General features: G+C 43.7%; 1 protein-coding gene across 1 annotated transcript in view; it reads left to right on the top strand.

Moving 5' to 3' along the window:
* LOC104281182 (lysine-specific demethylase 2B-like) overlaps positions 1–13262 on the top strand; it is a gene marked incomplete at both ends in the record, with an annotated part of 32119 nt that overhangs the window by 7784 nt on the left and 11073 nt on the right. Inside the window, 2 exons of the mRNA XM_009879089.1 lie at positions 2456–2571; positions 8901–9027. Coding sequence (XP_009877391.1) covers positions 2456–2571; positions 8901–9027 — 243 coding nt within the window. The remainder of the gene's footprint in view (positions 1–2455; positions 2572–8900; positions 9028–13262) is intronic.

The following is a 13262-nucleotide window of genomic DNA, read 5'->3' as shown; positions in this document are numbered from 1 at the left end:
GTGTGGGGGGGGGGGAGGGGCTTGGCGGGGAGGAAGAATATTAGAGTTTTGGGGAGTATTACTAAGGGGAGAGATGTTATCTCTCTTGCATGACGTCATGAAACACCCAGGGTTGTGCAGCAGTACAAGGTATTGCCCTCGTGGAAACTGTTTCCTCTTCTCTGCTCATCTCTGATTCCTCCTACTGTGCTTTTCTAGTTCTGGCCTCTTTGTTTTTGTTCTGTACACAGCCTTGGTAATATTAAAAGAGGGGATTTTTTTTTTTTAATTTGTAACATCTGTGCCAATCTTCCTGTAGTTTTATACCTTGTCACTTCTCCATCTTTTTTGTCTGATCTTGCCTGTAGCGTCCTATGTCCTTGGAATACACCTCTTGGTGCTTGTGCCTCTGCAGTTTCGATATTGCACGTATGCTCCTCAGGCGAGTCGAAACTATTTTGGGCTGCAGTCGACTGAAAAATGCTGTACAGCTGAATGGCCAAAAATCTCTCGGAGGAGCAGGTGACTCCTGACAGGGCTGCGTCCTGTCGCTGGCAGAGGGGCAGAGAGCTGGATTCCCCTGTATGGGAGCACGTGAACTGCTGGAGATCCGAGGACTCCCTGGGCTTGGCGATGTGCCTTGCAGGGGTGGTGGCCACAGGCATTGTCGTTACTCTGAGCTATGTCACATAAGTCTTTAATTACCTCATGGAAACAGTGGCCCCAACTTCCTTAACCTTGGATCTTTTTTCCTTCCCAAGAAGGAAGATCATTTATTTTCCTAGTGGTTTGCTTTTAGTACAAACTGGTGTATTTCATATGAGGTGGTGAACTATTTCAGCTATGAAGAGGTTTTTACAGTGTTGATGTATGTAGTTGCCATGCTACCATTATGTGAAAAAAATAAAATCCTTTCTAGCTGATTATTCTTGATTTAGAAGTAATAAACAGGCTGGATCATTGTGAGAAACTCTGTAACTGAAATTGTACTAACTGGAGCAGGAAAGATGCAATAATACCGAGAGCTGCCAGAGCTATAAGCCACCTGCTTTTTTTATATGCGTCACATTTATCATGAGAAATCAGACCTGTAAATTGACTGAGCAGTGGAGCAGGCTGGCCAGAGGGGTTGTGGAGTCTCCGTCCTAGGAGATGTTGAGAAGCCATCTGGACATAGTTCTGGGCAGCTGGCTCCAGGCAGTCCCGCTCAAGCAGGGGAGCTGGACCTCCAGAGGTCCCTTCCAACCTCAACCATTCTGTGATTCCAGAATTGAGAAAAATGCATCCAGAGTGATGAGCTTGTGTTTCCAAGGAGAAAATTCTGGGGCTGATTTCTTTTCCTTCTTGTTTCTCTCCTACCAATATGCCCTCAAGTGAAAGCCCCAGTTCTGGTGTCTGCTGTGGCTCGAGAAGGCGAGCTTTGCTGGCTGCTCGCTGGAGAACCCTTTAGGCTGAATGGCATTTCCCGGTTCCCTCACTGATCTTGAAGTGAAGGAGAGCTGCCACGGCTTTAATGGAAAGTACTGCACAGTTAGGAGAAAATTGACTGCCCCCTATGTTGCTTTGCTATCTGCTGGTTTATAAATTGTAATGCCTCTCATTAAAAAAGAAGAAGAAAAGGTGTCAGGTCTCTGTGGGTCCCAGATCATTAGCAGGATCAATTCCTTTTTCACTGCAGAGATCAGAGGCTACAGTCTTGCATAGCCAGTCCTTCAGCTGCTGACATACCAGGCAAACAATGCAGAAGCAGGAGAGCTGGTGTGTGGCTGCCTGGATTGCTATGCCTGGATTTTCTCTGTGATAGAAAATTCTTCCCTTGCTTTGGAGCCTGAGCAATGGATTCAGTCTCTTGCAGGATTGGGTCTGAACAGTCTCGTCAGCTCCAGTACTAGAAATGTTAAATACTTTAACTTGGACCTTACAGTGAAAACGATTTTTTTCGTTGCTTCAGGAAGTTGATAGTAGGATATGAAACTTTCACCTCTGAAGGAGGGCTAGCAGTAAATTGAAATTGTTGGTATCTGAACGTGTGTACTCTGGTGCTGCTGTGAAAGAAGTTTGACATGACTCAGTCCGGTTCCCCAGCCATAGCCCCCCACTCTGCTAACACGATTTGCAGCCCTCCTGGAGGTGCCAGTAGATACATCTGAGAGCCAAGTGTATTGAACAGACTGAGTTTACTTGTTAGTCATGGATGTGGTTGAGTCACAGGCTTGCGTGTTCTCAGTAAACACTGTAACTGTTCTGTGAATAAATAGAGGAACCCAATTTACAGAGGGTTGTAGGACTGTACATCATAAGATGCTGTTCTCCTGCTATAACTAGTGTGGCTACAATCATAGCATTTAACCTGTCACTGTTTAGTCTCTTATCCCTTGCAGAATGGGGTTCATGGGGTTGTTAAGATTTGCTTATAAATTGCTCTATAATGCTGTATAGTATGAGGCATTCTCAGTTCTTTGCTTTCTCTCTCTAGGGTGGATACACGCGGTTTATACTCCGGTAGATTCTCTGGTGTTTGGTGGAAATATCCTGCATAGCTTTAATGTTCCCATGCAGCTTCGCATCTATGAAATTGAAGACAGAACAAGGGTAAGGATGCTTGATTCTCTTTTTAACTGAACGCTTCTTTGCGATTGTGGTCTGTCATAGTCTCGCCCTCGTATTCCCTTCTGACAAACAGGAGCTGACAGGACTCTGTGTCAGAGTCGTTGAAACCAGAGGTAAATGTGACATAATGAGACTTGGAAATGTTGGCTGGTTTTAGTGGGATTTACTCATCTGTTTTTCCCTGCTTCCCACAGACACGTCCCTTTGGTGTCTTTTGTCTGCCTGTTAAACTTTTATTAAAAACACCTTCCCTTTTGCACAAAAACATACTACGCTTTACCGGTATTTTTGGTAACCGCCTGGTTATGGTCTCCCTGGAGCGGATGCCACAGCCTGGACAACTGATGGGACTGGGCTGGTTCTGCTGTGCACAGCAAAGCTGAGCAGAATTGTGTTTGAAACGATGCCTCCTATACTTTGTAGGATTTTCTTCTACAATGACTCGATCCTATGCAAGACTTTCTCAGAACACAAAGAGTCTGGGGTGGGACATTAATCTGAATGTTGTGATGTTCATCTGGTTGTGGCATCTCCCTGACCAGAAAGGGATTATGGCTTGGAAGAGGTTACTGTGCAGCCTCTTTGTTGGGAGTGAAAATTCCATCCTCGATTATCAGGCAGGACACCTGTTTGTCGTATACTTTGCAGTTTAATCAAGTAGCAGAGTCTGAAGAAGTGCCACTGGTTTTAGTAGGCTATTAAATAAGCTGTGCAAGGCAAGTCGTAGCGTTCTGATGCAAAACTGGACCAGTGGTATGTGCAAATTCAGGTGGGGACTTTTCATGGCTGACTTCTGGAGGCGTTGCACTGAGACGGTGCTGGTGAATGGCTGGCACGGGTGCTGGCTGTGGCGGTAATGGAGATTTGGGCTGACAAAACGGCAGGAGGTTGCAATTCTTCACTAAGAAGTCTTGAAGTGGTGTGTCTTGGGCATCAGCACAGTTCCCTGTCTTTCACTTCTGTAGGAGGACGCAATTCTGGCTCCAAATGGGCCTTTACCCCAAATGGTTTTCTTTGCAGTGAGAGTGCACAGGCCTGAAGCGTGTTTCAAAATACGTCTCCGACTCAGCGAGGGGGACGGGTGTTCTCCCCCCCAAACCTCCCTTACCTCGCAGGGGGTACAAGGCCCGATGATCTTCACATTGCAAAGCAGTTGGTTTCCTGGAGTGATTGTAATGAAGGAATATTAAGCAGAAAAATGAATTCTTAGAGGAAGAGAGATGAAGACAAAAACTGAAATTCGAGGAAATTAGAAGAGAGGATGTAGCAGAGAGAAGAAGTGGAGACCAGAGCGGAGTTCAGCCTCGCTTTGACTAGATGTCCCAAGGCAAGAGTGACAGGTGTCTTGAGAAAGCATAAAGGGGCTTGGACAGGAAAAAGTTACGATGGTAGAAGCAGGAGGGGGCTCGCAGTGGCTGGGCAAAGGTTGTAGGCACAGGAGGGTATTTGGAGTGCCGGTAAATAAGACCCAGCAGTACGTGTCGGATGTGTGTGCTCAGGTGCTGGAGGAGAAGGGTGAGTTGTTGCTGGCAAGGATGCTAGCGCAGGAAACTTGCATGGAGAATGGAGAAGAGGGGACTGGGAGGAAGGATCAATGCCAGAAATGGGTTATTTCCATCGATGTCTGTGGGGAAGATGGGAAGGAAACGCTCTTTTCCCCCAAATTGTGTAAAAGCTGACTTTTTGTTCCCAGGGCACTTGAGCAACCCGAGATCGTGCGCCTTGGCTTGTAACTGCTCAGTAGTGCCTCGTGTCAGGCTCTTCTCCTCGGGAAGCTGGGTGCAGCTTTGATCACCTAAGCTTTTATACCGGGAGGCAGATTTCCCTGTAAGAGTCAACTATTTTGGTAACTTTCAGGAACTTACCAGCCAGTTACACTGGAATGCCTTCTGAGTGGCGCCCTGAGCCACTGGGAAGGTTCTGGGAGTTGAGTATCTGCCTTCTCAGAAATGCCCTGCCACGGTTTTTTGGAAAGGGATGCTGCAACATTTTCAAGTCCCAAATGAGACCTTTACTCTTGGAAGTTTTGGTTTAGTTTTTTGTCAAAGCCTGTTCTGAAATATTTTTGGGGGGAAAATGCTAAAAAGTGCTTTAAAAAAGATTAATGAAAGCCAGGAGCCCAAAATTTCCACACCTTGATAGAAAAACTTGAGCGCTTGCGTATTGCTGTGTTCTAGCGACGTGTTAGGCACAGCCTGTGCCTGTGTTCACAAACCTGTGCTCTTAGGCAGCCCTGTAGTAACAAAGCTGTGGGAACACTCAAAGAATAGCAGGAATTTCTAGACAGAATCAGAATATAAGCTGTGCAGCTAAGGCGTACAGAAGTTTGATGAAAGGCAGGAAAATCAATACTGTTTCTTAGAAATAACATATACCCCCACCCTGCAACTAGAAAAACTGTGCAGGAATCTTGAAGGGGTAAGTATTTTCAAAATAGGATTCTAGTGTGTCCTCCTTTATTTGCTTTGCCAGTCAGGTTTTGTAATTTCTTTGTTCAAATAATACCATCCGTACGCCGGCTAGTCCAGACTCAGTAACGGTGTGTGGTTCACACAAATTTGCCAGCATGAGCACGCTGCAAATGAATTTCTCATCGGTATTGATCTTTCCGCTGTGTATAGCACAGAGGTAAATTACATGACGTGATTGACAAAGTAATTTGCCACGCTCAAATCAAAGTGGGATACAGGTGTGTTTCCCCTCTGTATTTGGCACAGAGCGATTTTATGGAGGTTTCGCCTTGTTTAAACCTGCTGTATAATGCTTAATCATCCTTGATTGCTGATATTGGAAGTCATTTTTGTGCTAGGTGTAGTTGTTGTTGTCTTAGCAGCTAAGACAAGAGTAAATACATGGTCGAAGCAGTAATGCTGATTTACAGCCTGATAAAATTGCCTAGTTTATATACTTGTCATGTTTATTCTAGCTTAATTTCTCATATCCCTGGGAGACTTTTTAAGAGGGTTATAGCCATTTAAAAATAGTTTGAAGGAGTAATAAAAAACATGTCTATTGTTGGAAGCGGCTCCTAATGTGCAATTGAGGTAAACAAATATTCTCCAGCCTTACAGTTTGTAGAGACTCTCATTTTGCAGTCTGGCTTTCCTAGAGGCCAATTAGCAGCCAGTCAAATAGGCCAAGCTGTTGAGCTCTCTGCTAGACCAGCTTGAATAAGGGCAGAGCAGGCTGTCGTGCAGAGATTCGTCGTCTTGGCATAGGGGGGGTCACAGCTCTGTGTTGCTGAAGAGGAAGAATGTGTCAAAGTTGCTCCCGACTCCGTCTAAATTGAACCAAACGTGGACAGGGACAAAAGCCCTCAAAATACACACGTAAGGTGGTCACTCACAGATGATGGCGTTTGCTACCGGTTTTGTTTTCTGGCACATGAGATAGTGGTTTAAGCATATAGATCTGAGTTATTTCTGCAAATAATCGTAAGTTATTTTTTGATATTGTGATTGGATCGATTAAACACAAGTGGGGTTTGCAATGGTTATAACAGACATTGTGGAAGAAACTAATACTTTCTTAAGGAAAATGTGTTCCTGACTTGCTCAGGGTGTTTTATTTTGGTTTTGGAGGGGGATATAAGTCTCCAGAATAATTTCACTTTGAACTGAAGAATCGGATCATATTCCAGAGAGGATTTTTCTCACTGTACAGGAATAATTAAAAAATTTATTCGGTGGATTGTAAATTATTAATCACAGAAGTTAGAGCTGGAAATGCCTATTAGATGATCCAGTGTATTTCCCTGCTGGTGGGGGATTTAGTCCTCTGGCAGTGTCTGTATCAGATACAACACTTTAAAGTCATCGCAGAACATTTTTAATTTCTTTCTTTCTTTCTTTTATTCCTCCCCCCCACCCCGTAAGAGTTCTTTTGACCATAGGTGAACAACAGAAAAAGTACAGACATGTACGCAATGCCATTCACATCCATTATAACTAATAAATGGCCAAGGCTATAAGAAGGAACATACTCCTCTGTGCTTTTCCGCAAGGCAAATTTTGAAAGATTTTTAAAGCGCTGTTAGACTTGCTTTACTGGCAAAAGGCACCGTCGCCCTTTGCACAGTATCTCTCGCTACATATGGTAGCTCTTCTGAAGGTTTGTAAAAGCGGAGCCTTCTCGGGCAAACAGTGAATTACAGAGGCATGGAGGGATTTGCTGTGGGTTGGAACATTGATAGCGAGGCAATTAGGAACTCAAATTGAATATTAAAGATTGATATACATAATGGGAGCACTGCATGCATTACTTCCTTGTCTTTCACATTGAATTAACATTGGTAACAACTAAATTTGGTGAAGCTCAGAATCTGTCAACAAATGTTGAGCAATGATGTCTTTAATATTCCCAGGCATGTGGCTGAAAACCTTTTGAAGGCTGAGGGGTGGAAGGCGGCTTCCTGTTTGTAAGTCAATTCTTTGCAAATTTTGTTTCCTGCAGTGCTCTCTTGGAAAAATTTGAGTTCCTTTATTAGCATATATTTTAGCATGGCTAATTTCCCCTGTGTTCCGTAATAGTGATAAGTGACTCGATCTCTTCTTTATGACAAATAACTAAATAGAAGGAAAAAATATTCTCCAATGCAAAAAAGGCCCTAGGGTTAAATGTTCTCACATTTAGGGGGATGTTATTTGGTTGGTTGGGGCTTTTTTTTCTTTCTTTTTTTTTCTCTTTTTTTTCCCCTCTTCTTCCTTTGCTCTGTGTACTTTGCAACAAACAACACAGGGAAACATCTGAAAAAAGAGCAGCATTGCTGGATGCGTGACCTGTAGCAACGCACAGTTCAGGTTTGCCAGCTACGTTTGTGTTGAATTTAAGAGATCTCAGTTTCTGGGAATTGCTGTGGAGTATTTAAATCCTGTGCTGTGATACACTTAGTGGGACAATACGGTGTAGTTTCCCTTCATTACATTTTCTTTTACTGCTAAAAGTGTTTACATTTCCTGTGTCCTGGGAACAGAGGCAAGTTCTTTGACTGTCCACCTTGGGGACAGTTTTCAAATGTGGGCATTCTAGTAAGTCACCGATATGCTCGAGCGGATGCTTTTCTCACCACGCCGATGTTCCGACAGTGCCTGCTTTGCAGGATTGAATCGGACTTTCCAGGTGCTGGGTTAGTCGTTCTGCTTAGACTTTGGAGTTTTGAGCAGCCTGGCATGGTGTTTTGGGTTTGTTTTTTAAAAATGGGCTTTCTAAGATCACGCTCCTTTGTGGTGCAGCCCAGGTTTCACTAAGGGCGGGTGGACACCTCTCGGCTAGGTGAGCAGTTAATATGCATAGAATGTCTTAAAGCAGTTCCTATGATCCCAGTGCAACGCATGCATGCGAGCCTGCAAAATGCAAATTTTCTGTGCTACCAGGAGACAGAAGTGTACAGTGTAAGTACAAGTGCATGCGAGATGCATGGCATCCATTTCTAACAAATCATGGTAAATACACATATGTGCTTGCATTTTAGGAGCTTCCAAGATTATTCTTTGCTACAGTGGCCTCCCATAGATAGAAAACTGTGTTGGAAAAGAAAGAAACCCACTTTGTTTTCCTTTCAATCTGAAAGAATCTCACAAATACGTAGTGTTGGAGAATAAGCTTTTTGTGTGAGAACAACAGGTCTGAGATGTAAAGTGCACAGCTTGACAGGATCTTTTGTCAAAATCCTGCTTTTCTATTCTGTTTGTGGCAAAAGCTAACTTGCTACCAAAAATACTAAGTGTAAACCACGTAAGGGATTTTTACTTCGAATGTGTGGTTACCAGCAATCAAGAATTTGTGTGTTCATTCATTTAACTAAATTATTGCGAAGACCATGATTGATAAAGATGTATTTCCTGCTTGACTCATTTTAGGTAACGTTGCCATTTTGATAACAGTCATGTGATAGTGTTTAAGCAATTAAAAAAAAAAACACAAAAAACCGAAACCACCTTTATTTTAACTTGAGTTTTAGTGACTAACATCTGTATGTGACCACCTTATGTTTATACAGAAGGTGAATAACGCTGTAGGGGCCATCCATCAGTTTCGTGGTTTCACAAGAACATAAACCCTTTCCTCTCCCGCCAGCCCAAGAGGATACAAATTAGTGAACCAAGAAATGATGCTATCATGGCAGGCAGGCAGGCAGGCTCCTCATTTTGTATGCTGAAGGCATACATCTCACACGGCTCCCACCCTCCCTCCCCTCCCCCCTCCTGCACTCTGTTTGTGCTCTTGATAACGCGATGAGAATGATGACTGGCCCTTGTGCTGCAAACTTCTCGCCCTTCCCCGCGGACTGACAGTCTTGATCTTGCTTGCAGGTGCACGCCAAATTCCGGTATCCTTTCTACTATGAAATGTGCTGGTATGTTCTGGAGAGATATGTGTCCTGTGTGACCCAGCGCTGCCACCTCAGCAAAGAGTACCAGAGAGAATCAATGTTAATTGGTGAGTGAATCCTTTGAGCGCGTATTCAGAACCCGTGCAAGCACCTTAGGCTAGTTACTGCTTTGGTTTCTGCAAAGCAGATTATAAATGGAATTGGAGAACCGCAGAAATTCCAATGAACTATTTTCTTTCTTTTGGGGTGGGGAAGGTTTTGACTCTGAAGCATTTCTGTAAGTACCAACCTGCTTTGAATTGTTTTTATCGAGTGTTCCTTTAGCAGTTGGATCCCAGAAAAAAATAATGTTTTGGATGCGTTTGTTCCCTGGTTTCAGTAATGTTTGTGTTGAGATGATCTGCCAAACAGTTGAGGATTTACTGCCGTGTTTGGCAGGGTACCTTAGTAGCCAGAAATATGTGTGCATTGCAAATGTGCTCTGGTGGGAGGGATACTTAGTCCTTTTACAGAGCGTCTCCTCTCCAGAATGCTCTAGGGTCACTCAACATGGGTTCTTTCTCTTCTCTTTAATCTCTGCTTTAGTGCTATCTCTTTGGGGACTGACTTCTAGTTCTGTGGAATAAAAAAAAACGAGAAAACACCTACACAAATCTACATGATCTATAACTTCATTTTGGGGAGGTCAAAGAAACCTTTACAGCAGTAGCTGAAAATGGGCCGTAGCAGAGACAGATAGGCCTGCCTGAAGCGGGAAGGCATTACCTTGGCACCGGTGTGAGCTTTACATCAGAGTGTGACAATTCCAGTTGTTCCCTTCCTGAACTGCCCTCTTCTTCCTGCCTTTAATGGAACGAGACGATGGACCATGTTGCCTCCCCACTCTTAAGTGCAGAATTGCATACGCACCAGCTAAATCTTAACCGATACGTTTTAAGCGTGGAGGAAGACTAAAAGTCTTTCTTTGCCTTCTACTCCCTGAGTTGCCACTTGGAGTGAACCTGGCACGGCTGGAACTCCCCCAGGTCCTCGGCCAAGGAGGGAAGTGATCACCTACAAGCGTGATTCTTATGAGAAGGAATCGAGGAAGTTCTGGGCAGTTGTCACTCTCCAGTGAGTTTTGCTGGCCAGGAATAACTTGAGGAAGCTAATAGTCTGCATAGATAAGCCAAGGAGATTTCTTAGAGTCACTGGGAATTTGTGTGCTTTACATTTTGTGTCTCTTGGTCAGAAGGATTAGTTAAGCAGGAATTAGTTAAGCGGGGGGAATTTTTTCTCATTATGTAAGATCATCCTAGAGGAAAAAGGATGGATCATCTCTTGGATCATCTCTTCAAAAGGCAGTGACAAAACTCCGCAGTCATTGGAAAATAAGGAGCAAACTCCTGTTGTCTGAACCACTGGCATGGGAAAAGGCTGGTCCTGCAGGCAGGGTGAGGGTGCCAGATCACTGAGGTGTAATTTCAGAACAAGTTAGATGTGGAGAGTAAATGGTTGAGACTGTTGAGATGGGACCTTTTCCAGCTAAATCATCAGTGTGAATTCCAGCCCAGCTCCATAATTACTGATAAAGGTGTGGTGATCCCCACGAAGTGTGCCTCAGTCCATTAACTAGTAGAGAGATATACACTCAAATCATGTAAAAGCTCACTGGGAGCTGTAGATGTCCAGTGTCTAGAGGAAAAAGGGTTGCTTTGCCATGACCAAAGAGTACCAGCTGCAGAGGTGTTGGGAAAAGGAGCCCGGCCTTTTGGAAGCTGATTTGGTGGTGATGTGGTCAGGGTCTCATCTCCTGTGGTGGCTTCAGTTCTTGGCCTGGTGGAAAGTGAGTATGAAACTGTTTGGCTGCTGTTTGAGCATGGTCTTGTGGTCATTTCGAGCAACTGTGAAAAATGTGCTGTTCTCACAAGACTATTTTGTTTCTTGAACTCCTTTCAGCCCTGCTGCCTGCCTGGCTGCAGGTGCTGGGCACACCTCGAGCTGTTGTTACTGCCTTGAATGGATCAGTATTTTCGGCTTACTGAAGTGGTGTCTACTGAGAGCATGTAGTTCATCCACCTGCCTGCTGTCTCTTGACTTCACAGTATTAGCATGCTGATAAAATCCCTGACATTGACATCCAGGGCCTTTCTCCCTAGGAGAGACAGATGTGTACTCATTTTTGTCAGAAACTTGATTTTCATTTCTTGGCAGAATCTTAGCCTTAAAATAAATATTTAACTGTGGATTGTGCTTCGGAAGCCCAGATCTGCTGTGTCTATCTGCTGGGTCTTTGACATTTGTCAAATTCAAAGGAGTAACGATACATTATTTGCCTTCACATAGCTGTGCTGCTTTGTTCTCTGTAGTACTGTTTCAAATACTTGCTTGTCTTCCAACTGGTCTCAGTGTCCAGCCTCTTGACTCAAATAAAACTCCGTGAACTGTAATCCTTGAATGAGACTTGTTTGTTCTGGGGTGTTCACATCTTAACATGATTCACCTGCTGTGGGATAGGAGATACAAATGAGGTCGGTGTTCCAAAACCCCACTGCTTTGTTTTTAAGCTTTTCTTCAGAATTGCTAACGTCCTTAAATTGTCTCTTCCTTAGAGACTTCTCTATCTGCAAGCAATTTCTTGATTTCCCGTGAGAGTGTCCCTTGACGAAGAATTTATTCTCCTTAAAGAGTAATGAAACAAAGTACTTAACTTCTCTACAGACCCTCAGTAGATTTGTCTTCTGTCCTTCTTGGTTTAAGAAAAAAATCTTCATGTCCTTGTATTCAATTTCAGAAATTTCTCTTGAATAATCTTAATGTTTCTCCTATTTTTTAGAAAATAATTTCCTTCACATAATTTGTTCTAAATGTCTACGTTCTGCCTTTCCTTTTGGGTCCTAGAACTTGCTGATTTTCACCCTAGAGTTGTGCTGCTTTCTTTTCTTTTATACCTTCTGATACAGTGGTCTTAGTGGATCTCAGAGGCTAAGAAGCAACAGCTGATGATTAGCTGAGGAGGACGTGGACCTGGGAGAGCGCAGGATGCTGCCCGTGGTCTCTGGGTTTCATGAGTTGGTAGTTTTTATAGAATTGGGAGAGACTCTGTTCTCTTGCAGGGAAAAAAGATTACTGTGGTGATAGAAAACATCTTCAGAGAACAGAGAAAGCTGAGTTCATCAGTAACTGTGTTTTAAGGATATCTTTAGACTTTTCATGCTGTGTTTTCCTTACATAGTATTTATTTGCTTTGACATGAAGATTGCTAAATTCAGAGTGACTCTTTCAAGACATTGCCTACTCATGAACATGTGTTGCTCTGATTGTGTTGTGATACCTCTGCCAGTGTAGCAGTTTGTATTGTTCTTTGTATTTGTTTTCTAAATGTCTTGACTCGGGGGTGGAAAAAGTACAAACCACCTCAGTATATAGGCAAGGCTAAATCCTTGAGTGTTCCCACTCCCTAAGTAAAAATGTCTGCCCTTCTAAACGACTCAGAAGATGACGACTGTGGCTTCCTTTCCCATTCTTCAGGCTCAGAATGAGTTTTCAGGCATTTGCCTCCTGGTTAGTGTGTGAGCCTGTTCTTTTTCAGATCTCCTATGCAGAAGGGCAAACACCCAGGGGAATGATGACATGACAGCAATCACAGGCTGCTGTAAAAGCCCACAGTCTCTCTTTCTTTCCCTTTTTTCTTTTCCTTGTCCCTCTCAGCTGTGACATTTGTCCTGCCGTCTGAAATCAGAAGGGGATCCTATATGGGTTTCCCCCTAGATTTGAAGGCGTGCTGTTTGGGGATGGATATGTCTTCATTATTTTTACTCTTACCATGAATGAGTCCGTACTGGATGTTTTCAACCACAGCTGACCTTCAGTGAGATACGGATCATGAGAGCGAGCTGACAGAGAGTAATTGGGAGAAGATACCAGGCTATCAAAAATGCACTTTCTCTGTAGCCTGCAGCTTGTAAGATTCCCATTGCTAAACTTTTAGCAGGATATCTCGAACTGTGTATTACGCCTGATGGATGACGAAAATATGCCCTCTGGCGTGGTGAAGGAGCCACGGCTTTTTTTCGTCCCCCTTCTCGGGGCATAGATAGACAGGTACTTATGATAGTCAGGTACTGGGCTATACTGAGTGATTTGTTTGCAGGGGTGCTCAGGGCTTTTTTGGCTAATGACGATGTCATCGCTGGCTCTAGCAGACCAACGGGAGCTGCTACTCCCAAGTCAGTGTCGTGGTCTGGAGCTGGGAATGGTAAGGTAGATACTGCAAACTCTTTAGAACAGTCCAGTGTGTAAAGATTTGATAATTATACCTCACTCCTCTCCCTTTCTTTTAAGTTCTGCAATACATCAAGTT

This window comes from Apaloderma vittatum, unplaced genomic scaffold (genome assembly GCF_000703405.1).
Source record: "Apaloderma vittatum isolate BGI_N311 unplaced genomic scaffold, ASM70340v1 scaffold30051, whole genome shotgun sequence".
Classification (NCBI taxonomy): Eukaryota; Metazoa; Chordata; class Aves; order Trogoniformes; family Trogonidae; genus Apaloderma; species Apaloderma vittatum.
The sequence above is the reverse complement of the archived record's forward strand: the minus strand, read 5'-3'. Positions and strand labels throughout refer to the sequence as shown.